Source organism: Ipomoea triloba, chromosome 2 (assembly GCF_003576645.1).
Source record: "Ipomoea triloba cultivar NCNSP0323 chromosome 2, ASM357664v1".
NCBI classification, from domain to species: Eukaryota; Viridiplantae; Streptophyta; class Magnoliopsida; order Solanales; family Convolvulaceae; genus Ipomoea; species Ipomoea triloba.
In genome coordinates this window covers 1,025,838-1,051,343 of record NC_044917.1, presented here as the reverse complement: position 1 = coordinate 1,051,343, position 25,506 = coordinate 1,025,838, and the positions used below count along the sequence as shown (strand labels likewise).

The following is a 25,506-nucleotide window of genomic DNA, read 5'->3' as shown; positions in this document are numbered from 1 at the left end:
GGGGGGGGGGGGGGGGGGGGGGGGGGAGAGAGAGAGAGAGAGAGAGAGAAGAGAGAAGAGAAAGAGAAGAGAAAAGGCGAAGTCGTCAAAAGAGTGACAAAAACAATGTAAGGCAACGGCGGGGGATTCAACGGTTGGTCCAATCCGGACAATCAAAATCAATCAACGGTGAATTCCACCAAATTATTTTTCCTTTTTCTTTTTTCTTCTCTTTTTTTTTTTTTTTATTTATTAAATTTACACTTGAAGTAATTGGAGATTTGGAGTTGTTTTACAAATTATATATTGTTCATGGTAAATATTTATTAATGTGCGTTTAAAAGAGCGGTCAAAAGGTTATTAGAATGAATAATTAGCACAATTTATCATCATTTCAATCACACTAATTTCAATACGAATTTAATCACGTATTCAACTAAGAGAATATTGTGAATAATTGAATTCATTACGTCACAACTTTTTATAGTTGAGTTGCAGGATATGTGGTTACCCATTAAGGCAATAAGAAGATGTTTTTCCTCAAGAAATGAATGTTATTTTTTTCTAAAAATAATTGATAGTATACCGACATGCATGAATGATTTGAAATTGAGATTTGCAGGCCAGATTGGAGATTGGAGATTGGAGAATGTGAATAATTAAAGGAAATAAAATCTAAGACGTGCAAAGTTGTTCCTCGTGGATCAGAGATACCCCATGCTACAGATGTTGTACTCATACAGACACTACTACTGTATACATCTGCAGACTTCAGTAGATCTCTGTATTTTATCAAACTCCCTGGATAAAGTCAAACACTACATTATTCCCCACAAGGGAATCCAAGATCTCTGTACAATGTATCCTTTTAAATTAATTATGCTTTTCACACAAGTGTTTGGTATTCTTTAACTAGGAGATCTTAATATAACATTTAAATTCTGTATCTGTAATTTACACGTTCTATATCTGCAGTTGAAGTTTATGTACCTGTAATTATCATATTATGTGTTAAAATTTATTAATTGTAGGTATAAGATGTGTTAATTGGAAGTACAATGAAATATAAATCATGGGCCATGGTATAAGAATTGAAAATTTACCTGTGGGGTTTGGAATAGGCTTTTGGCCCGTTTATGTTGCTTGGCTTGGACTATAACATATGGACCACTCGTTATCTGGGTTAGCTTATATTTAAAGACAATGACTAGGCCACATAAGAGGCCTAACAACTGTAGTTTGGCCCACATTTCAACCCAGGCTCGGACCTAACCTATAACAATAGGGTAACAAGTCAATTTTGGGGTCTACTAGGTCATACGTAGGGGTGACCTTTAGTTCGATTTTAAATTGAATGTTTACTCTAATTAAGTTGATCGAACAGTTAATTTGATAACCACAAGATTCTAAATTTAACTCTCTGTAGAAGTTGCTTAGCAGTTTACTTCTTTACAGTTGTTTGCTAACTAGATTATAACAACAGATTTTACATAGAATGCACATTCAAGATAATAGTAACTGCAAACTTTTCCATAAATCAAGCATCATTTAAAAATGAGGCATGCATTCTTTAGAATACTTGGTTGTAAGATTCTATCATAATTTAACCCATTCTTGATCTCTAGCTTCTCTACCTTCTCTTTCACTTTCCCTTCTTTAACATTAGGAAATGGTTTCTTCTTCTTCTTAAGTTTACCACAGAAACCTACAACTATACATCTGTCACTGAACTAAGTTTCTTCTTCAATCTTTCACTCATTCAACAATGTAAACATGGGAGCTGGGTGAACAATACTAGGATTTTCACCTTCACAGTTTCCATCCTCGTACTCGGGACCTTGCAACTCGTAGTAACCCCGAGAAGCTGAGCTTTCGCCTCCCGTCCTGTCATCTTTGTCATGCTGATCACCCCCATCTATGCTGGCATTCCACGCCATATCTGTCTCGTGATCCCCATTGGCAACAGCTTGAGAAGAGGCAGAAGGGGATGCACCAGAGCTAAACTCGTCGAGGGGATTGCCATGACTCGAGGATCGCTTAGCAAGGTCTCCAGCAATGAGGGTTGTGCTCGAGCAAATGCGCTTAACATCGTACCTAGTAATATCGAAATTGGTCACTGCACTCGTTCCTCTGAACTTTATGGCTGCAATGTCGTATGCCTCTGCAGCCTCTTCTTGTGTGCCTAACATGGTTCCAAGAAACATGGCAATGTTACGAGCAAAAACTATGATATCGACAAGTTTAATGAACCCATGTCCAAATTAATCACGTAAAACACTGCAATGCATTTGACAGAAACGCTAAACTTGTAACTTTGTGAATACTAAGTCAACAGCCTGCCTGAACATATTTAATTAGGTTGTAATGTCTGAAAACATTGCAGGACTGACATGAAAAACCATATGTGTATGTCAGCATATATCTTAAATGAGGCATGGCTGATGAGTGGTCAATAACGAATTCATCGAATGCAACATGGTAGGTAGGATTATAAAGTCGATGCTGTAAATGGAGTAAACAACAGACATATCCAAAGGACAATATCTGAAAAATGACCGAATAAGGGTTCTAGACAGTAAAATGAAAGACGACTCAAGGACAGAAAGCTAGCTAGCTTACTAAAGGTGCCGAGGTACAAGTCCTTGTTCCCAGCAACTCTCCCTATTCGAGCTTGCCACCTCCCGTGTTGATGATGCCTGTAAAAGCCGGTTTTCCAAAAAGAAAAAAAGAAAGAGCCTCAAACGCGACTGTAATGTCCTGGTATGTAATTATTGAGGGCCATAATTGCTAAAGCAGACGATAATACAATTGAATTCAATCATGAAAGCGGGATGGGCAAACCTTGTCACTCCCCTGTACACAGAGGCTCCCCTCGAGAACCCACTGCTTTTCCTGTTTAACACAAAAACAGCAATCCAAAACATCATAAGCTGACATTTCCTCCTAACCATGTTTGGTGCTTTTTCATGTAAAAAAAAAAAAAAGGAAATTGAACTAATATTCACCTTCTTAAGTGAGCAACATACTCTTGCCTAGACATGTTTTTCATCTCATCCAGCTCTTTCTCATACATGCTTAGCTAAGATTTAATCAAGAATATTTAAACTAATCAGATAATTAACCATTAACAGGGGTAAATTGTAATTTATAAATTATAAATATGATGGGGGGCTTATAAAGGAACTTACAGGAAAGTTGATATGAGTAGTTGGACCCCAGTACTTGAGAGCAGCTAGATCATAAGCTTTTGCTGCTTTTTCCTCCGTGTCATAACCTCCTGGGATTATCATTATTCTTATCAAAACAGCATACTATGTAACAAAGTTCCCTATGTGTTCTCAAGACAACAACAAAGTTTCCACTTTTTTTTTTTTTTCTTGTTTCTTTTTTGGATGACAAGGAAAACCAAAAGTCACTACCCCCGAGGATGTACACGTAGTAATCTCGCCTTCTGACCCCAATGGGCAATTGAACCCAACCAAAAAGACTAAATTGCCCCCGCTCCCATTGGGTTACCCAATCAACCAACTTGGCTGAGATTGCACCGTAAAGTTTCCTTTTTTGCTATATAAGCCTCCTCAGTGTCTAAATTTAGAGCTCTTTGCTTACCTAGATAGACTGGTTCGTGGGAATATTGGATGGCGAAATCACAAGGTTGGTAAATTTACATGAAAATGAAGATTGAAAAACAGTGAGATTAGTAATGTTTAATTTGAACAGAAACTGAAGAGGAAAGATGATGATGAATGTTTGTGACCCGCCTTGTCTTCCTTTTCTGGTTTGTCCTTCCTTTCTGCAACTGTTGTCCCACAGATGAGCTTCGTATCTCCCAGTCCACCTGTGTCTGAATGGAACAAACAAAAAACGTCAGCAAAAATCAAGAAAATTGGAAAAAAGTGAGAACTTGGACGAAAATTTGGGAATGATTAATGAACCTGGTAACACCACGGTACTGGGAAGTTCTTTGGCCGAAAGTGTCAACGGATTTTCGCGGGGCGGCGGGTGGTGGTCTCTTCCTGGCATCGGAAACCGCCGCCAAAGGCGGCGAAGGGATAGGCTCTTCCGGGTGAGAGGTGACGGCGAGGGAAAGAGGTTGAAACGGCGGCGTTTGTCTGAGCCAAGATTTCAGCCCGGAAATGGAAGTAGAAGAAGAAGAAGTTGCAGTAGGCGAGGGGGAGTTATCGAACAGGAAAGGGTACATGGCGGCGGGGTTGAAAGGAAGCGGCGGCGCGGCCGTGGTGGGTGGGAATGAGCTCAGGTGTTCTCCGGTGGTGAAGTTTGGAGGAACGTTAACGTTGATTTCAGGAGATTGAGAGGTTGTAGTAGTGTAACAGGTGCCAAGAAAATCTTCCAGCTTAGGACTTTCCACCATGTTTTTGTCGTACAAAGAGGCAGCTTGGTCGAAAAAGCCATGAGAAGGCAAAGACATGAGATTAGCTAAACACCCACCTTCTCCTTCTCCTTGTTGTCCAACGTTGTTTGTAGCGGTTGTTTCTTCTTCTTCTTTTTCTTCATTTCCTGGAAAATCTTGGTTACCATCATCTTGAACGAGAGAGAATCCCAACCAACTACTCATTTTAAATTATTTTGTTGTTTAAAAGAGAATCCCACGGGTGCTACGTATTGAGCTCAAAGTTCAAAGCTGGGGAGAGGCAAAGAACAAACAAAAAGACTTAAGAGAGAGAGAGAGAGAGAGAGAGAGGAGTAAATGGTATGCTGCAGAATCTAAGGATTTTATCGTTTAGTTGGGAGGAGAGTTTGGTTTCAGGACTGGGGTTGCAGGAGGCGGTAGCAGCACCCTGTTTTCTGTTCTGTTCTCTGTTGTGAATAATATAATAATAATAATAATAATAATAATAATAATAATAATAATAATAATAATATGGTGAAGAAGCCAGAAGGGCCTCGGTTTTCGTTACTGCCTCTTTCATTTCGTAGTTATGGCATTGGCAGACTGTGGGGGTGGCCTTTCACCCCCATGAACAATCCCCTAGTCTCACACAGATACCGCGCCCGCTACAATTCGCCACTGCACCATCTCAGCCGTTCAAATCTTCATCCCCCACAATCTCTCACCCATTTGCAAATACCATTGAAAAAATTGCTTTAAACAATTTTTTAATTTTAACATTTTAAAATTATAAAAATTAATTAATCAAACATTTATGTTAATTTTTTTAATTAAATTAAACAATTAATAGTGATAAATCAGTCAAAATTAATTGAGAAGATAACTATTTTATCAAATAAGACCAATATATTATTAAATATATTATTATGATATTGACAATAGATAGAGTCATTTGAGTTTATCTGTACGACTGTACACCACCAGCATTTTAATTATGCGCGGTGAACTCTGTACCCAACTTCTGTAAAATTTACGGGCAACTTCACAAACCAACAAATTTGCTGTTAAAAACTACAGTGGAATGAACAAGTCGGATTATCAAACTAACTTGGAAAAGCTAGCTGGTGAATTCTCCATCTTCACATTGGTGGTTTATACAAAAGTTGAAGTTCAATGGCAAAATTAGGGGAAAAAGAGGAGGGAACTTGCAAACCTTTCAAATTATGGAATTCCAAACACAAATACAGAGCTATGTATCTATGACACTGTCAATGGTCAACAGTTTTCGTCATTCCATTAGTATGTGCAGTTATGTAATGTAAGATGAGAGGAATTGACTAAACTATGCAGAGAGTTTGAATGAGAACCGATATACTTGTCATACACATTCACAAATAAAATGGGGTTGAGGGATTGTACAAAGGCGTTAATCTACTTGTATATCAGATCCAGAGCGCCAAACCACTGGCCATACTTAGCCCCATGCCATGGAGCATGCATAGTTCACCACCAGCTTCCCATCAAAACCAAAGTTCTGCAATGTATGAGACAGAGTTAAATTACACAATATATGCTGAATGATGAGCTCACATACAAGTAAATGCACATCATAATGTAGCCAGGGGTAAAACTTGTTCGTTTCTTCTATCTAACATTAGCAACTTTCCTGCAGAAAGGGGGGCAGATGGGGTCTTGCAGACATCAAGCCAAGGAGTTTGAAAAGCAAAACCAATAGCCAACTAAACTTACATTATATAGGTCGTTTATCAACTCATCCGGATTTGGTGAGAAGGCACTGTTGACATACACAAACTGGAGAGACAAAATATTATGCAATTACTTGATTTATATTTATCAAAACAGTTTTCAATATTTAATAGTGGTAACAATAAAAGAAAGTACCAGCGTCTCCCTGTGCAGTTGCCGGCACAGAAAATCAATTACTTTAGCGAACTTGTCGGTTCCACCAATCTGGGCATAAAAGAAATCCAGACATTAAACAAAAATAGCATCATTGATATCTAATACCATGAGATAGTTTGATCTGAGCATTATCTGCAGAACCTAAAATAAAAAAATAAAAATAAAAATAAAAATAAAAAAGCAAGAAAGAGATTTGATGTCTTTTCCAAATCACTTAATGAATATTCCTATTCTCTTCTACTCTCACTTTTTTTAATCTTTTTTTCCTTTCTCTTTTAAAGAAACTAGACATGCTAATAAATGCACAAAGAAAGAACTGTGAGGATTAGCTCAAACATGACAGCAGTCAAAATTTTAACTTTCACATGAAATAAATATCAAAAACATCTCTGTTGGCCACTAAAATATGACTTAGAAGCACAAGGTTCATAAGTATTGTCTTCCAATTCACATGCTCCAGAATCCAGATCCCCTACCACAGCTCGGTAGCAACAATTTAAATTGTCTCAATTCAAAAGTATCAAGAGGTTACACAAATGATAAGAGTATAACACTTTATCCCCAAATGTAATTGATCTTCTGGTGTTCCGGAAGAAAACAACAAATGAATCCAAGCGTCTTCACCGTTTTATTTTTCTTAATTATTAAAAAAAAAAAAAAAAAAAAAAAAAAAAAACTCTGTTAACACATCTATGTGCACTAAAGTTCGTCTAGGGATTTGGAGATATCGAAACAACCACTCTGAACCTTTCTGATCAAATCAAGGACAAGAGCACAAACCTTGAATTTAGACTGCTTGAGGATAGGAGCATCACCAGTAGCTCTCAGATGAACAATCACTACCAAAACAAAACATTACGAAATCGAGACTCGCTATCAGCATTGCGGCAGGTATCATTAATCAACGCATAGATTTTAAGATAATATCACACAATTAAGCAAAAATTAATCAACAGAACTACTGAGGATCAAGGTTAAACATCTTTACTAACCTTTACGAGATTCCGCAGCCATGGATTTATCCCGCTCGCAAACAAAAAATCCAGAGCACTACGAGCCTTGTTGCACACTCTATAAGCTTCCTTCTTCGTGCAAGGCTCCGGGAGTGTTTAATCGGATCCGATTCTGTTGATTGAACCCGGCGTAGTTATCCCTTTTATACCTTTTATACGGTATTTCTTATACTCCGTATTTTACTGTATTGTGTATTTGTGTGCTTTATTAAAATATATTTATTATTTTTTATTTTTATTATTACTCAATCCGTTCCGTGATTCCAGACATAATGAAATTAAAAATAATTTAATTTTTCATAATATTAAGTTCAGTATTAGTATACAAAAGTTATTATTATTATTTTTTTAGAATAAAGAAGCTAATTCATTAATCATAGGCGGAAACGTTTACAATAAAGATCGATGGAATGGTCAAACATTCCTTACAGTCAAACATAGAAACAACTCCCCTAGCATAGAAAACTTGATTCGCAGACTGTTTTACAAATTTAAACTGAATTCTTTGAACGAACTTAAAAGCTTCTTTAGTGATTTGGTCAAACGTACCCAAGACTGACACTGGTTGAATGGTCTTGCACACCATCTGAGTATCTATTTCCATTATTCTATCCATTGACAATATCTCAATCGCCATTCTTCTATCCATTGACAATATCTCCATTGGGCTGAACTGCATATCATAGTTCATAGGAGTCTCTTTCTCATTGTCATGTTTGTCATCCAGGATGAGATTCACGTACGCTATGACTAGTTTTATCGTTTCAAGCATTATGAAAAAAGAACTCGCCAAGTAAACGAGAGGAAGAAACTCGTCAAAACAACGAGAGGAAAAACACAAAAACTGCAAACAAATTTAAACCAATAAAACAAAGCAAAGGGAAAAACAGTTCGAAAATAAAAATAGTAACGACCGGTAGCGGTGGAGATGGAGGAGAAAACAGTGAATGCTGAAAAGACAATGAAGATGGACGCTGCATGAGGTGGAGATAACAGCAGGGGAAGACGATTGGACGCCGCCTCCGATCTGCTTACTTCACGGAGGCAACGACCGTGAAGAAAACAAAAGAAGAGAGAACTTCTCTAGGGTTTGCTATGAGGAGGCTGAAGAGACAAAGTTATATCCATGCAAAATTTATATATTTAAAAACAATACTAAAAATAACAATAAACAAAAAAAAAATCACAAACACAAACTATACAGTAGAATACTCAAAAGTTTGGTATAAAAGTCTTGTTTTTTGTTAGAATACTCAAAATTTTGGTATAAAAGTTTTTGACGACCTCTTGAAAGGTTTTGAGTGTTTACTAGTAACAAATACTATAGATGTCGTCTAGCCATATGTGTCTAGTGTTTTAGTGATTGTTTTCTTTTTCATTCTAAATGTGGATCACATTTGTCCAAACTCGAACAATTATAAAACTAATACTAATATATTGAGTTGAGTACTAGATGATTGTCTAGTCATTACATTAGCGGCTTTGTATATTGAACAAATAACACACGCACACACACATAATGTTAATCACATACATTACTTAGAAACTAACCGCTTTAGAGTCTTCCAATTGTAATAATGCCCTTAATGAGCTATTTAATCAAATATATAATTAGGTCATTTGGTCACGCACTCCATATAGAACTGCCTATTAGTCTTATGGGAGTTATAAGACAAGCTTCCCCTAAATATCAAAGTATACATTTGGATAGCGACCGTCGATTTTTTCGTAAATCAAAAGGTATATAATTTAATAAGGTATGTTGGTATTATTATTAGATGGAGGAGACAATAACATTCATTATGAAGTTCAGTGATTGCATTTGTAATATGATACAAAAATATACTAGGACACATCAATTCTTTGTCCACTCATACAGGCTGGTTCCCTGATTTCTCCATTAGGTCTGCAAAACACTTCTTCCAATCCAAAACCTTCTCTTTGTCATTAACCACCTGTTGCATAACAATGATAACATCACACTTCAGTAACTCCATGACCTCAACACACAGAAAACTTTAAGGAACAAACCAATATTGACATTGACAGCATGGCAGTTTATTAACATTTTAGATGACTCCAGGAGGACAATTATATGCATTTTCTAGGTTACTAGTCACAATTATTTTCTAAATCTTCCTTCGTATAAAACCATGAAAGGAAAAGGTCATTTCCGGGTTCCAATTGTTCAGAGAATAAGACGGTTATTTCAGGACTTATATCAAGTGATCTCAAAATGCGGTGAAGTAGCAAACCTCAAATATAAGTCCAGTTTGTGGCACTGTGTTCAGAGCCTCTACACATATGAAGGCGGCATCTTCCTTGCTAAGACTCCCTCGTCCAGCGCTACCCTGAGATGAAGATAGTGGAGGCAATTAAAAACCATTACGAAAAATGAGTTCAGTGTGTAAACTCCCTAAATTCTGCAGATCAACATACCAAATTGCTCAGAACACCAATTGATATATTAAGCACTGGTTTTTGACAATTTAGTTGTGTTTCTTTACCAACTTTAGATTTGGTACACTGCTCATCATACTGAAGCTTTAAACTCAGAATATAATTTTGAAAGGAAAGATATGGCTTTTCACACGATGAAGCCGATAACAGCCATGTTGGCACTAACTACCTCTTCAAAGCTGAAACCTTGCTGCCCACCCGGAGTGTTTGTCAATGAGCCAGTTCTAATTATGGTGTAAGGGATTCCCGAGGCCAAAACCACCGTTTCATCTTGCTCTGCCAGTTTTCTTGCATTGCCACTCAGCATTGCTTGGATACCACTAGAACCTCTATAAACAGATAGCTGCAACCTTATCAAAACACAATATCAAACATAAATCATAACCGGAAGTGCCTGCATATGCATGAAGGGCACTGGCTACCTGGGATAATAGGATCACGTGTTGCAAACCCTTCCAACTATCAATGTTAGATACAAAACCTTCCTACAAAAAATGCATAGACACAAGATCTTTATGTGACTCTGACTGATATAGTGATAACTTGACTGATATAGTAATAGATGTTCAGGGTCACTTGCAGAGTAGGGAGAACGATCCTTATTAGAAGACGATACAAAGAGTAAATCCAGATTAAAAAAATGATAAATGGGAAACTTCAAAAGAAATGATAATAGAGAACCATACATTTGGGCATATGACCGCACGAACACCTTTGAGTGCTTTCTTTAAAAATGACTTATTCTTGACATCTCCGGCTATTGGCTTCATAGAAACTCCACAAAATTTATAGTTGCCATAGTAATAAGACAGACTGCAATGCAATGTACAACATTCTTACAAATTGTGCACAATCATCAAAAGATCCATCGATGCCTAACCTCAACATAAGTGCCAAAGGCCTCCATAGCAGCCTTCTTATCCTTCACTAGCACTTTTACGCTAGTTCTTTTGATTATCAATGACAATATAATCATCTGTAGAAATTATACAACAAGTCAAAGTCATGCTTCAAAGTTCAAAATACTGATTCTCTCACATAACAGCTACATCAGTAGCATCATTTAAGCGGGATTTAGTGTAAGAAAGATTTAGTTCGTTATTGCATTTCGGGAAATAACCACGACCACTCCATGTACAAACCTGACCAATCTCATTATCCCCGTCAGTTACTAAAACTGCATCCCGAACTTGATCTTCGTCTGCTTCTTGATCAACCGATAGGCTTCATTATAACATCATAGAAGGGGCGGAGTATATAAACATGTACAAAATCATCCATTAATTCATTAAAGCTACCTGAAGCCTCATCTTCCACCCGCAAAGATTCATCTTTGGTGAAGGGGTCAGGTGCCCCATACCATTTCCTTAACTTTGGACCCCCTAAAATTAACAAAGACAGAATTTCAAATTGTCAATCTAAAGCAAAGTCGGAAAACTATGAGATCAAACATCAGCATCGCCAAGCTTCAAACTTTATCCAATTCAAACGCCATTGAATCCTCCGGGGAGCTAAAAATCTCTGCCCCTCATCCCCAATGGAAGAAAGACTAGAAATGAGGCTGTTGAACTAAACCAAAATCTTTTTGGGTTATTTATTTATTTGTTGCTTTTAGCAGTCAATTAACTTTATTTCATCATTGCTTCTTGCTTGAGAATGCAATCCTAGTTGAGAACATTAATGCAGGAATGGAAAAAGCATAAAAGGAACAACAAAGTAATATATAGTACCTTCAATATAGTCAAGAATTTGGTCCATGAAACCCAGTTTCTTCTTGGAAGCAAAGCAAGTGAGAGAAGAAAGCTTCCGAGCTTCTCCACCTGAGAGCAAAAAAGAGGGATTCTTGTTACAGTTCCTGTACATGGAGCAATGCAGATGACACAGTAGGGAGAGAGATGATGAAGCTGAGCCCGCCATAGCTTTAAGCTGTTATCCTTTCGCTCAGTCATTAAAATTTCGGAGCGGTATTTGGTCAGCAATCACCGACCCCTCAGGTTTAAGAAATATCATTTTAAACCCCTAGATTTTTGGATATTGCTCCATACTACTTTTCGCATAATTGCATTAGACAGACGGGTCACGGGTCGAAACCCTAGCGGCCCATTCAACCCTCGTTCACCTATAAGAATCTCTCAGTGGCCTCTTGCATACACAGCCTGCTCCCATTTCTTCCACTCTCGTTTAGATTGCTCCTAAGATGAGCACAAATTGGCAAGTTTGGTAGCTTAGAGAGATGGATCTCTGTGTGTTTATACTATATTTATATGTTGAGCTTCAAAATCAGCAGAATGAAGATTTGGTGTTGTACTAGTGTAGATGATGGAGTCTGATGAGTACTTTGTTGATAAATGTTTACATTAATCTGCTAAATTTGATGATTTTTCTGGAATTCTTCGAAGATATAGCATTGGCATTTATATTGCTCTTCCCCACCACTGGGACTAAGAGCTTTCGTACCAGTGCTGATATTAAGCAGTGGAGATCGGTTGGCCCCTTGAATTGTTTCCATTTCTTCGGGGTTTTCATAGGTTTCCTACATTCTGAATGTACTGCGATTCAAACTTGAGATTGCGTTCTACTATTTGCTCAATTTTAGTTCACTAAACATGTTTATGAAGCATTGGTTGTACTAGAATGCCGCATTCCGACAGGTGGGATGATAAGGTTTTGACTCAATGCTAATATCATATTTGTGGAGATCGGTTGGCCCCTTGAATTGTTTCGATTTCTTCGGGGTTTACATAGGTTTCCTACATTCATTGATTGATGTATGCGCTTGAATTTGAAACTGTGTTCTATTGTCTACTTATTTGAGTCTGTTATTCCTTTTTACTAAATCGTTTGGCCATTAAACATGTATGTGAAGCTAGCATTGGTTGTACTAGAATGATAAGTCATTCTGATAATTGGGATGATTAGGTTTTGACTCAATGCTGATATCAAATTGTTGGAGATTGGTTGGCCCCTTGAATTCTTTCTGTTTCATTGGGGTTTACATATTTTTCCTACATTCACTTTTAGAAGAATTGTTTAGTGGTTGAAGATTTCCCTTGTCACTCAAACAACAAAGAGAATTGGTTAGTGGCCTGCCTGTGTCCCTGCAACAGTCTGAAGCAATGCTCCAACTGAAATGAACCAAAAGGATCACTGCAAGAACAGAGATGAAGGTTTCATCTTCAATTTCACCAGAAGCAGAAGTGGGAGCTGTGTTCTATCAGAGATTACCAGCAGAATAGGCTTCATTTTTCTCACTTTTAGGTTAATTGTACATATAAGATGATGGGTCAACAAATTGTGAATAAATATACAGAGTAATATACATATATGCAAATTCAGTTAGCATATCAAGTAAAATTTTGAGTTCTAAAGATTTTTATATTGGAAATTTAAGGAATTGCCAAGGTTGAGGTGTTAATTTGTACTTGCTTATAACTATCTATAAATTTGTAGTTGTATTGGAAAGTAAATTCTTTTAATACATTAGATATTCAATTTGTGCAAAACTAATCATAAGTCTTAAGTATTTATGCCATTATGATTCTTAGTTTCCATCGCTCCCTTTTCCGGGTGAACCATTGAACTAAATCTTGCGAGACAAAAATTAATGAAAAAGGTTTTGTAAATCTTAACTAAATTGATCAGTTGTTGGTTTGGTAATTACTTCGTATTGGTCAAGTTAATTAATTAAGATCGCAAGCTGGACTTTATTCAAAGTGCACGTTTAGATTGATTAGGGGTGTTCAATTATTATTAATACATTTTTGGAATTAAGCCTCTAATACTAAATGGGTAATTCTGTCAATTCTTATAAATCTGTGAGCAACTAGTGAGCTACGTAGCCTGCTGTCACGCTGCCGTGGCTAACTACTTAGCTAGGTCACCGCGACGGATTCTACGCGCTATCTCGCGTCCAAATTCATAACAGCTTTCGATTCCGGAACAGTGAGGGTAGGCCCAGCGTAGTGGAAAAGCAAATTCCTCTTTTGAAAACGCTAACGCAAGGAAAATCCGTCGGATAAAAAATTTCCCTCTCAATTTCTTAGTTATTAAATCTAAAAATTAAAACAAAAACATAGAAAATAATTCATCTATTGTTTCCGTGAATCAATTCTTCGAAGCGCAGTTTTCAAGATACCTTACACCCCCCTGGGATAGGCGCCGCAGGCAATGTTCATTTCTGAATTGTGATTGCAGCTCAGGCCTCAGAGGTCAGTTTAATTTCATATAATTTTAATGTTTTTCATTGTTAATTTTGCTTTATTTCGAAGATTATTTAAGTAGTTGTGCGCTAATTGGAATTTGTGTTGCATGCGGTGATTGAAATTTGTGTTGCATGTGCGAATTGGAGCTTCGGATTTTTATTACGTTTCTCTTTATTTTCGTTTTTTTTTTGTTTAATTTATTGCATTTCAGTTGTATATGCTGGATTTCCGATGGAATCAGTTATTGGAGTGGAGACAGATGGTGAAGCTAAAGTTGAGGAGAGTGTGGCTGCGGCAAGTAACAGTGTCTCGAGTTGTTTGCCGGAGGAAACTGCTGATCCAATTGTCTACAAGCTCGTGCGGGTATGCATTCAGCTCAAAGTGATTCATTAATCTCATTTTATGATGCTAAATGTTAAACATAGCTATTTTTCTTTGTTGCTCGATCAGTAAGTGTAGCTATGTAAGGAGAATGATGCATAGTTTCTGACTAGATTACATATGTTCCTGAGTCTAGAGTTTTTGAGGCATAACTGTGTAAAGTGATTGTTTGGTCAAGGACAAGACACTATTTCCTTGTTTGAATTTGAAACTTTGGAAAGGATAAAAATTATACTGAGCTACTCCACTTTTAGTATATACCTTTACAGTAAATTGTGATAATCATGCCATGCATTGCATCCAACCTGAAGTGAGGGAGTAGTTTGATGGTGGCCTTGAGGGTTTATTGAAGCATAGTTATGCTTTATGAAATCTGTAGGTTGACGGGGATGGCCGACTAGTGCCTGCAACTGATGATGAAGTGATGGCAGTTGAAGACTTGCTTGAAGATGACAAATGTGAAGTCGGTCAGGTCATAGATGCTGAGCAAACTGTAGAGTGCAACAAAATTGAAGCATATCATTTGGGAAAAACTCAGTTTGAAAACCCACAAGGTCAAAGACTCAAAGTGCCTTCGATTTTTCAGTTTGTTTGGCTTGTTCAATCTTATTGTAGTCTAAATGCTTGTCTCTGATTTGAAAACCTTTGTCTTGGGGCCCAGGACAACCATTTTCTGAAATACATGAAGCTGATGTGGTAACCTTCAATGTACCGCACAAGTTGTTGCCTGATTCAGACAATACTCAAGGAAAGGTATATGGCTTGGTATTTTTTGAATGTTTATTTTCTACTATGATTTATTTATTTATTTATCTGTGTTTGTTCTCAATGAGAATGCATTATGAGTTTATGACAACTAGTTTTCTATCTAGAAAAGTGTGATTTCAATATTGTAACACCAGTTCTGTGGTGACTATTTAAGTTTCTTCTTTCCTGTAATAGAGATTCCAATTTAGAATTGCATTGCAGGCAATTGTCCCTCCATTGACTTCAGAATATAGCGCTGTTGACAAATCTGGGAGTGCTGAGGGATGTTCAGCCCCCTCAGGTGCATTTAGTGAGAATAATTTATTGGCTTCCAAACCTGGGGCTAGCTGGAAGCCTGATTTTTCTATGTTGAAGGGGGAAATATGTTTGGAGAATTTAACAGTAAAAGAACTTCATGAAACTTTTAAAGCAACCTTTGGAAGAGAAACTTCAGTTAAGGACAAGCAATGGCTTAAGAGGAGGATTTCCATGGGGTTGTCAAATTCATGTGATTTTTCTTGTACTAGTTTTGTTATTAAGGACAGCAGAGTGGTGAAGAAAGTTAAAGAAAACAATGCAAGTGTGAATGGTTCAATTTCAAAAGATCCCATAGTTGCATTGCCAAATATTAACTCAGGAAGTTCATCTGGCCATGATGACAAAGTAGAGAGTCCAGCTAATATTACTGAAGGGAATATACCCAACTCAACATTGGAAGGTTGTATTGTTAGTGAGGGCCATAACATGGAACAAACAGCAGCTAAAAGGGTTCGTAAACCTACAAAACGATATATTGAAGAACTTTCAGAAGTGGAATCCAGGGAATCTAGTGGAAAGTCAATGTCTTCAGAGAAAATTTGTGGTTACAAATCAACACATCCAAGTAATCATGTGATATCTATTCTGAAAGCCCGGCCAGATGGGAAACCTCTTATTATGCGGCAAGATTCACTTGGAGGTTCTGGAGTTCAAATTCCATGTGTTTCTCGGATTCGGAGGGGACGTCCAAGGGAAAATTTTATGAATCTTTTGGTAAGCTAACAAGAATCTTTTCAAGTGTTTTTCATGTGTGGGTCAATTTTATTTGTGATCTCATGAAGATAGGTTATTGACCATGTAGATTTATTCTCTAATGTGCTTTAATTTTTTATTTTTAGAATCTCCAGCCCAATGGCACAGACATGGCAGCCGAACTGGTGAAGAATGTTGGTGACACCCACATTGATCAAACAGATGAAGTCTTGAAAACAAGTTTGTCTCCTGGATGGATTCAACAACCAGTAAGTTGTTTTTGCATTTTTCTACTGTCACTCTTCAATATGCAACATTTCATAGAATATCTGGTTCTTTTTCAGTGTCCTTTGAAGTTAGCAATAGCTGGGACATGGTGGTTTCTATGATTGAACATTTCTGCTGTGGAATAAGTTCTTTGTACTCCCTGTGCTCTAGTCCCACATGAAGTGATGAGATGGGAGTAAAGGGAGTACAAGCAGCATTCCTCTTCTGCTTCTTTTATCAGAATCTAAGCATTAAATGCCCGTGTCAATGCTTGCTAAATATAACCTGTCTGTTTTAGTTGCATTCTGGCAGCCTATTCCTTGCATGGCATTATCTCTCTGCATTTTGATGTAATTTTGTATATTCAGAGATTACTAATGAAGCATTTAATGGCATAAACTATATTGAAATAGATTATGAATTTCATTTTGGAGAATTAGCTTCTTTAATGTTTACATGTTATTTCTGATTTACTGATATGCAATAATTAGTTTGTATTAATTGTTGATTTTTTTCTCATTCATTTTGAATTTGTTTTATTTTATAAGTGATGAAGATGCAACACCATTAACAGTGAACTTTCTTTATCTTATCTTATAGCTTATTGCTACTACTGAGGAAGGTAAGCACTTCCCTGAAAGTAAAATAGAAGTGGGGAGTAATATGGAGCATGAAAATATGGATTTGTACGAGGATCATTCAGATGATAGTATGATGGCCATGCCCACACCAAAGGGTGGAATGAGGAGAAAACATCATCGACCTTGGACTCTCAACGAGGTTGTCAAATTAGTTGAAGGTGTATCTAGGTATGGGGTTGGAAGATGGTCTGAGATTAAACGGCTTGCTTTTGCAAATTGTCCCTATCGAACTTCTGTTGACCTTAAGGTAGGCTGCTTTTAGTGATCAGTAGGAAAAAGTGTAGTTGATTGGGCCTTTGCTTTCATTGTCACACTGAAACATGTAATTCCATTGCAGGACAAGTGGAGAAACTTACTGAAAGCTAGCAATGTACAGTTGCCTGCTGAAAAAGGGGTGAGAGCTCAGTGATTATGATAAATGATAATGATAGTCCTTCCGAATTTGTATTACTTGTTTCTGCATTGTGAATTTAATATTGTGTGTACCTTTTATTTACACCCTGTTTGTGATGGATGATGCAGATACAAAATTCTAGGAAACATGCAGCAATTCTGATCCCCACCTCAATTCTATTACAAGTGCGAGAGCTTGCAGAAATGCAAGGGAACATTTCGCCAAGTCTCAACCAAAGCAAGATTGCTGGTCTTGGTTCTGGAGGTAGAAGTGCAGATGAAGGGAGAGTGGGATACGTATAGCTTTGTGAATATTTCGTTGATCCAAACTAGGAATAAGCTTAATAGGCATACAAGCTAGTCGTACTATATTCTTGTATATACTAGCTTCTATTATCATGTTAATTGTAGATTACTTATTCTGGTGATCAATTAGTGGTGAAATTATCCTTTGTTTTTTCAGTCTCAATTACTCCGTATTACGGAGTATTATTATTGGAAAACATAGAGGGCTCGCCGGAAAAAAAAAACCACTAGTTCAGTCAAGTTTTAGAAAGAGTGAGTTACATCAAAATCAGGTTAATCAGCCCCCGTTGACCGGCCGTTGTAGACTTGATGAGTAAGAAAAATATAGTTGAATAAGAAGTCCACCAATTTGATGGTTTCCACTTCCCATTCACCCAGGATTGGATTGACACATTATATTACTCCGATTTATTTATGTATTTGAGATTAATTTAATAGATTCAAATCACTCAAACAAATTAATTAGGAAATTTGAACAAAACAAAATTGCGAATTGTATGTTTGGTTTCTCCCTCCACCATGAAGTTTCACTCTGCCCATACCTTTTTAGTTCAATCGATTTTTGATGAAGATAGGTTGGGTTGGGTGTTCTTAAAGAGTAATAGTATTTAATTGTATGTCAGATGTGCTGATTTTCTTGTCAATCTTGGTCAGTCTGCAGAAATGGAAATAACGCTTCTTGAGGTCCGTTCGAAAGATATGTTGAGGCTCCTGGTTGCTGATGCTAGCGGTGCAAGATTTAGAAAAGTCAGATAGTATTCGCTTATGATGTTGGGACCGTTATCAAAAAAAAAACAAAAACAAAAACAAAAACAAAAACAAAAAAACTTGAAAAGGGAAAAAGATCATTAAATAGATAATTGTGGAATTTGTATAATTGTCAAAAGAAGAGGGCAATATGTATAAAATAAAAAAATCTTTAGATTCAGGAATTCTTTCTTTCATGCCCTTCTTCCGCAGCCTCTCTAGCACTCTCTTTGTTGTTCCACAATACGACTGTTCTTCTCGAACCTCCGGCACGGCGAACTGACTCTCTCACACTATCCTCTCCTCTCCTCTCATCATTCTCCGCTTGGAGCAGCTTAAGGTTACCGGCGTTCATTGCCTCTTTCTCCCTCTGTGTAAATACCTGTCTGTATATATGTTTCGCCCGTAGATAAAGTTGTGTTTCAATAGCTTTTGCAGCTGATGCTTGTATGCTTCCTAAATTATCGATGTCTCTGGATTCCTAATCTTTATGTTTCTGCCTGCTACCTGAATTTGATTAGTTGTTGTTGCTGTCTGCTGCCTAAATTCATCACTTCAAATCTCTTCCAGCTCCTATTTACTGATTGTCGCGTTAATTACTTCAAACGTGGAACATTGTGCCTTAAATTCCATTCATATTTATAGTATCGATGAAGATCATTTTTCAAAAAAAAATAATATAGAGTAGAGATTTTCCAGAGTTCAATTGATGTGGCATAAGTTATCTTCAATCAGTAGATCTTATATGAGACTGTCTCAATATATTTTTAGCTAAAATGTAAAATGTACCTTACATTTAATGGTATTACATTTTAGCTAAAGATATTATCTTTCACATGCTAATCGGTCTTACACTAGACTTAAGATCTTAGTTATAGTGCCTAACATTTACTTTACTGATGGCTGTAGGCCAGGCCATGTCATTCTATTTATTTTTTAAATATTCTGTAGTTTACTAGTATCAGCATGCTTAGCTTCATCCCTTTACTTTAACTGTTTGGATCAAGAATACAAGTTAGCATTTTTTCTTTAGGATTGTTGAGCATTTATATATTTATTTATTCATATCACTTGCTACTTTCTAGTTTCTACTCTTGTTATTCTTTCCATTTTTGCAAGGCTGGAAGTCCCTCACCCTTATGACTTGGAATTTTCGGATTTTTCGCCCAAATACTACCCTAATGTTCTAGTAATAACTAATAAGGTGGCCACAAAGTCTTTTGGATTGTGATTTATGGTCTCCTGGCATTTTCAAATAGAATTTTCTTCTGCCAAACTCCCATATTTTGCACAGTGGATTCATTGCTCAGATAGCCTCTGATGATCATAACTGTTGAATTTTATTAGTTACTTAACATTGTTGGTTTCTTTTTATTGCACATAACATTAAAAGTGAGTTGGGGATATCATACTTGTTCACTATGAAGCAGTATTTCATGATCATGAAGTTCTTTAGCTTTCTTTTCCTGTGGCAGTTAAACTAAGGAAAAATGGGTATCATAGAAAGGATTAAAGAAATTGAAGCTGAGATGGCTCGCACCCAAAAGAATAAAGCCACAGGTTAGTTATTTAGAAACTTGATTGTCCTGTGCCACTTCAATTTTTGCATTAGGTTAACATTTTGTAAATTATATGTACTTTGAGTGCAGAATATCATCTGGGTCAGCTGAAAGCAAAGATAGCAAAGCTAAGGACACAGTTATTGGAGCCTCCAAAAGTATGTGTTTATCTAACTAATTTCATAGTTGATCAGAATATGCTTTGATAATGTATACTTGGAATCAGTTTAGTTATATGTTTTTTTTTTTTTTTTTGTTAGTGTAGTGGTTTTCATACCAGTTACAATCAGTTTTTCATCTTTTCTGTATTTTATTTTGCTAATCTCTTCATGTTGTCATTGTTCATAATGATGAACAGGGTTCTAGTGGAGCTGGAGACGGTTTTGAAGTCACAAAATTTGGTCATGGACGTGTTGCATTAATAGGATTTCCCAGGTTTTGTCATTTCATTTGATTTTCTTGTACCCTTTTTTTAATGCTTTAAGCCAGTATTTGAAGAGAAGTCAATAGGGTGAAAAATGTTATCGGGCGCTCATTCTTGCTTAACTAGATTTAAGAATGATATTCCTTTTTAATCTCTCATGTAATAATTGAATTTAATGACTATCCAGCTTTGTTATTGGGTGCTTACTGGTGTCATGCTTGTTCTGAAAAGAATATTTAGTTATCTTGCTTTTGGCACTTCATTCAGCATAATTTTAAAGTATTCACAATTTCACATAGCTGAAGGATATTGATATGAAATTTAACTTTAGGCCAGCTAGCTCCACATCATTGTCACAGCTCCTTCCTTTATGTATTCTTTTCTTGGTCTTGTAGTCTACATTTTCCTTAGTTCCAAGTACCAATTTTTAGTAGTTGTTATATCACTAACTTTTTACCCTTTGACAGTGTGGGAAAGTCAACACTCCTGACAATGTTGACAGGAACACATTCTGAGGCTGCATCATATGAGTTTACCACTCTTACCTGCATCCCAGGTATTATCCACTATAATGATACTAAAATCCAATTGCTTGATCTTCCTGGGATTATTGAAGGTGCGTCAGAAGGAAAGGGGCGTGGTAGACAGGTAAACATTTTTATGTTTCTTTAAGATGTTAAAGGGAACAGATAGAACTTTGCTCAACTTCTTTTGGCTCTATGGTGATGATTGAAATCTGAGTGAATATTGATTTTGGTAATAGGTCATTGCTGTAGCAAAATCATCTGACCTAGTGTTGATGGTTCTGGATGCTTCAAAAGTAAGTATTAATCACCATTTTGTTAAATTAATGGCCTTACTGCTATATTTACTATCTTCACTAACCAAGAAAACCTTAGAGTGAAGGGCACCGGCAAATCTTAACAAGGGAGTTGGAAGCTGTGGGTCTTCGTTTAAATAAGAGACCACCTCAGGTAATTTATTTCCACTGTTGTGACACCCTATTTTCTCTAGATTTGTTCTTATACCGTGTGTATAAATACATAGGCTCTTGTGATTTATCCTTTCTTGTAATATATCTATTTTCATGTCTTATCTTTTCCTTTGTTGTCATACTCTCTTTTGTTCACAAGTTAATGCTTCATAGGTCCACCTTATCAGCACTGGACCTTTGACCACATTATTCTTTAACAGTATTTTGCTTTTATATAATTATTATATAGAAGGGACCTTACTAGTTACTAAGATTTCTACTTCTGCACTACAGAGTTGAGATATTTTAGATTGTTTTTCCTTTATTTCTGATGGAACTTGCTTACAAGGTTTAAAAGTATACTATGGACATCACTGTTTGGGAATTTGTGAACTTCATAGCTTAAAAAGAAAAAAAATCCCTGACAGCTTGTTCTGTTATTGTTTAGGAGTTCATTGCATTCCACACAGTAGGAAGTTGTACATTTCTCCCAGCACCATTGGATATTGTATTTGTGTGTGTATGCTTTCTCAGGGATAACCGGATAAGTAACAATGGGTCTTATATTAACTTCTGATGGTGACAGATATACTTCAAAAAGAAAAAAACAGGTGGAATTTCGTTCAACAGCACAATACCATTAACTCATGTGGATGAGAAGCTCTGCTATCAAATTCTACATGAATACAAGATTCACAATGCTGAGGTATTCTGACTTAGCAACACAAGTAGCCTAGAACTAAATTTGGGGTGTTGTAAACATATGTTTCAGAATTATATTGCCCTTTCCCCCTACTTTTGACCTTCTGCTTTGTTCTTTCTTAGGTCTTATTTCGTGAAGATGCCACAGTAGATGACCTTATAGATGTTATTGAGGGAAACCGTAAATACATGAAGTGCGTTTATGTCTACAATAAGATTGATGTTATTGGTATTGATGATGTGGACAGATTATCCCGCCAACCACACTCTATTGTAATTAGCTGCAACTTGAAGGTATGCATTTTCAAAATTTTCCATTTAATGTTCACCAGTTTAATAGGAACATCATCTACAAGGTTTGAGTTTTTTGACTGCCAAGCTATATGTTAGCTGAAAAATTCAATGTTATGAGCTTTAGTGATGCTAAGGTGAAATGAGTAATTCAGGATACTTCAGGTGACTGTAATATGCACGCACAGTTTGCACTAATCAAACTTCTTTGTGTTGAATTAATGAAATTGCAATTTCACTGTTCTACCCTGTGGTAGTTAAAAATACATCTTTTGTGGCCAATTGCCCTCTGATGCAAAACTCAATGGTTTTAGGAGCCCAAACCTTCTCACATTGTATTGGTTCAGTTCTGTGAGAGACCATATTGTTTCAGTAGCTTTTCTGTCAATTTTTTCAAGCCCTTTCTATTACTAATAAATGCCCAATAGATGCCCAAGTGCCCAACCATTGGGTTCAAATTTTCTGGTGTGGTATGGGTTTTTAGTCTCAAACTGCTTGAGTGCCTGCTTCTGAGAAATTAATAGTGTGATTGTTTATGTTGAACAGCTAAACTTGGACAGACTACTTGCTAGAATGTGGGAAGAAATGGGTCTTGTGAGAGTTTATACAAAACCTCAAGGCCAGCAACCTGATTTCACTGATCCTGTTGTTCTTTCTACTGTATGTTATCAGTCACATCTCTGTTTCTTTTTTTCTTATTTATTGTCTATGGCACGTTTAAGAAGCAACTTTATTATTTTCTTTTTATATTATACATTCATCTCATTGATTGTCTGTGTGCTCAACACTTTCAGGATAGAGGTGGCTGTACTGTTGAAGATTTTTGTAACCATATCCATCGGAGCCTTGTGAAGGATGTGAAGTATGTGTTGGTATGGGGCACTAGTGCAAGGCACTACCCCCAGCATTGTGGCCTCGGTCACCTTCTTCAGGATGAGGATGTGGTTCAGATAGTTAAGAAGAAGGTACCCATATTCTCCCTACAACAGTTTTCACTTTCACGTTATTAACTTCGTTTAAATACTGGGGATTTCTGTCTGATTATTATGATAGCTTTGGGTTCGTTTTAGCTGTGTGCTCGATAAAAAGCATTCTCTGACAGAAATCATTCGCCCATTTTGCAGGAGAAGGAAGAAGGTGGGAGAGGCCGGTTTAAATCTCATTCCAATGCTCCTGCCCGGATTTCTGACAGAGAAAAGAAGGCTCCATTAAAGACATAAGAACAACCCATACAACATAGTAATGTCTCCTTTACAGCATGTATTTTGTATTCACCAATTACTCCACCATCTTTTTCTGAAATCTTGCCGGTGAAGAGTGAAGACTATAGCTTGAGAACGTTTTCACAACATAACATATTGTGCTTTTGCAAAGCCCCTAGAGAACAGAGTGACTGTTTCCACCCTCATCCCTGTCTTGTGCAATATTCAGTTTGTCTAGCCCCTCTCCCCACAAGGCCCAATACCCATATAACCAGTTATTTTGAGCTTGGGCTAATGGCCTTATTATTCTCCATATTTTCCTAGTCTTTAAGATGGAAGGAAAATGATTTATCTCATAAGCTCCTAGCTGCATATTTTCCTCATCTTACCTTATTGGAATGTGTTTTTTTTTTTTACTTGCAGTCACTACTCAAGGTGTGCACAGGTAAATTCTGCCTTGTGATTTTAACCGACAAAAGATCACAAGGATGTAAATTAACTTAAATTGTCTATAGTTGATTAACTCAAATTAAGAAAGTTAATAGATCGTTCTGACTATAAATTAACTTTAGATCCTTGTGGTTAATATTCTAAGCCAATAGTATGCCCAACTTGGTTGGGTTGTTCCACTATGTTATTTTTTCAACTACTGAAATTAATGAAGGATGATGATTGTAGAATTGCCTAACAAATAATGAGTAGGAGAAAATAAAAGTCGCCCAAGATCTTCACTATAATCACATATGCCTAAAATTCAGTGTGTGATTGTATTGAGAGGGCAGTGGGCATGGCCTAACTTTTATTCAACACACATAATTCCTAGTCTCAATAATGTCCTTAGACCTCTCCTTATTAGCGCCTAAGTGCTGTGTCTAATCAATCCCGTCAAGTCCAAATCATATCATTTACAATCTTACATTACGGCTAAGATGACGACAAAACAAAACCTTAGTTTTACGGACTAATAAAATTTTCTCAATGGAGCAGTTGCATTGGACCATATGATTCCACCTAATATTTCCTTTTAATAATGAATCCATTGACGGGGCTCAGGTGGTGTAACGTAACTCTCTGCAACTACTGCTGTTAAAGTTCTTACACTCTCAATCCAACCCTGTTGTTATCACTTTCACGGTCCACACGAACAACTTAGTTGATTCCAGTCTTGATAGCCGAACAACTTAGTTGATTCCAGTCTTAGTTGATTCCAGTCTTGATAGCCGAACAACTTAGTTGATTCCAGTCTTGATAGCCGTGCAGTGTGAGAGCTCCTTTCAAACACCACGCAAGCAGGTATGGGTTGTTCCACCTAATGAGCGTTGAGTAGTCACCGTGATACCTATCCACTATCTTATCGGGACCCACACCCTGATTTATCCATCCACTATATTATCCGGATCCACACGGACAACTCAGTTGATTCCTTCCAGTCTTGGCAGCCGTGCAGTGTGAGAGCTCCTTGCAAACAACAGGCAAACAAGTATAGGTCCTTCCACCTAATAAGCGTCGAGTACTTATCGTAATTTACTCATCCACTATCTTGTTGGGTCAGGATGTGGTGTATTTGTAAGCTATCATTTTCGCGGTGGAATTAATGATTGGTGTTACAGTAGATTAATTATTAGGTGAATAATAATGATAACAGTTTCATGTTTTAATTTACACAATGAATAGATGGCTCATTTTTTTTCCTTCATGGAAGGGGAAAAGTACTAAAGTGGGACAGCATGCATATATGTAAGTAGCAAAGTGTTGCTGTCATTTGTGAATTGAATGACAGTGCGTGCTCAGTAGCCTAGCTAGGTAAATAATGTTGGTGAGTGAAGTAAAGAGTTAGTAGATAGTTACCCACTGCACCCATCAAAATAATCATCAAAAGATTCGATTCTTTCACCAAAACAACAAATAATGCATCTCTACTGTTGTGCCCACGT

The 25,506-nt window shown here is 36.9% G+C and overlaps 5 protein-coding genes across 10 annotated transcripts; 2 read left to right on the top strand and 3 right to left on the bottom strand.

The window, feature by feature from the left end:
• Positions 1-1,488: 1,488 nt before the first annotated feature.
• LOC116007694 (AP2-like ethylene-responsive transcription factor ANT) lies at positions 1,489-4,743 on the bottom strand. Its single transcript, XM_031248446.1, has 8 exons — positions 3,915-4,743; positions 3,741-3,823; positions 3,589-3,597; positions 3,168-3,256; positions 2,985-3,058; positions 2,821-2,871; positions 2,599-2,675; positions 1,489-2,161 (listed from the first exon to the last, which is right to left on the bottom strand). The coding sequence occupies exons 1-8, from the start codon at positions 4,553-4,555 to the stop codon at positions 1,731-1,733; spliced, it is 1,455 nt and encodes a 484-aa protein (XP_031104306.1). The 5' UTR covers positions 4,556-4,743; the 3' UTR covers positions 1,489-1,730.
• A 777-nt stretch (positions 4,744-5,520) lies between these two features.
• Positions 5,521-7,390, bottom strand: LOC116010624 (ubiquitin-like protein ATG12). Its single transcript, XM_031250106.1, has 5 exons — positions 7,246-7,390; positions 7,034-7,092; positions 6,233-6,301; positions 6,080-6,142; positions 5,521-5,864 (listed from the first exon to the last, which is right to left on the bottom strand). Exons 1-5 carry the CDS (start codon positions 7,265-7,267, stop codon positions 5,805-5,807), a joined length of 273 nt encoding a protein of 90 aa, XP_031105966.1. The 5' UTR covers positions 7,268-7,390; the 3' UTR covers positions 5,521-5,804.
• A 1,619-nt stretch (positions 7,391-9,009) lies between these two features.
• On the bottom strand, positions 9,010-11,649 carry LOC116010589. 3 transcript variants are annotated; one of them, XM_031250069.1, is made up of 9 exons: positions 11,457-11,649; positions 11,025-11,108; positions 10,869-10,933; positions 10,607-10,702; positions 10,413-10,490; positions 10,149-10,211; positions 9,896-10,069; positions 9,522-9,617; positions 9,010-9,221 (listed from the first exon to the last, which is right to left on the bottom strand). In XM_031250069.1, exons 1-9 carry the CDS (start codon positions 11,641-11,643, stop codon positions 9,138-9,140), a joined length of 927 nt encoding a protein of 308 aa, XP_031105929.1. In that variant the 5' UTR covers positions 11,644-11,649; the 3' UTR covers positions 9,010-9,137. The 3 variants fall into 3 exon arrangements, with proteins under 3 accessions (XP_031105929.1, XP_031105930.1, XP_031105931.1); XM_031250070.1 differs by having other exon boundaries at positions 10,869-10,930; XM_031250071.1 differs by having other exon boundaries at positions 10,869-10,927.
• Positions 11,650-13,665: 2,016 nt separating this feature from the next.
• On the top strand, positions 13,666-17,825 carry LOC116011246. Of its 3 annotated transcripts, none has more exons than XM_031250791.1 (9): positions 13,666-13,934; positions 14,170-14,291; positions 14,689-14,863; positions 14,971-15,062; positions 15,279-16,088; positions 16,214-16,336; positions 16,935-17,222; positions 17,313-17,369; positions 17,498-17,825. In XM_031250791.1, exons 3-9 carry the CDS (start codon positions 14,734-14,736, stop codon positions 17,669-17,671), a joined length of 1,674 nt encoding a protein of 557 aa, XP_031106651.1. In that variant the 5' UTR covers positions 13,666-13,934; positions 14,170-14,291; positions 14,689-14,733; the 3' UTR covers positions 17,672-17,825. The 3 variants fall into 3 exon arrangements, with proteins under 3 accessions (XP_031106651.1, XP_031106650.1, XP_031106652.1); XM_031250790.1 differs by having other exon boundaries at positions 13,668-13,934; positions 14,140-14,291; XM_031250792.1 differs by lacking the exons at positions 13,666-13,934; positions 14,170-14,291 and having other exon boundaries at positions 14,726-14,863; positions 15,266-16,088.
• A 781-nt stretch (positions 17,826-18,606) lies between these two features.
• Positions 18,607-23,953, top strand: LOC116011260 (developmentally-regulated G-protein 2). Of its 2 annotated transcripts, none has more exons than XM_031250811.1 (12): positions 18,607-18,795; positions 19,897-19,981; positions 20,071-20,138; positions 20,339-20,415; positions 20,872-21,052; positions 21,168-21,224; positions 21,304-21,378; positions 21,964-22,083; positions 22,203-22,373; positions 22,917-23,030; positions 23,165-23,335; positions 23,495-23,953. In XM_031250811.1, the coding sequence occupies exons 2-12, from the start codon at positions 19,912-19,914 to the stop codon at positions 23,588-23,590; spliced, it is 1,200 nt and encodes a 399-aa protein (XP_031106671.1). In that variant the 5' UTR covers positions 18,607-18,795; positions 19,897-19,911; the 3' UTR covers positions 23,591-23,953. The 2 variants fall into 2 exon arrangements, with proteins under 2 accessions (XP_031106671.1, XP_031106670.1); XM_031250810.1 differs by having other exon boundaries at positions 18,607-18,761; positions 23,495-23,944.
• The last annotated feature ends 1,553 nt before the right edge of the window (positions 23,954-25,506 follow it).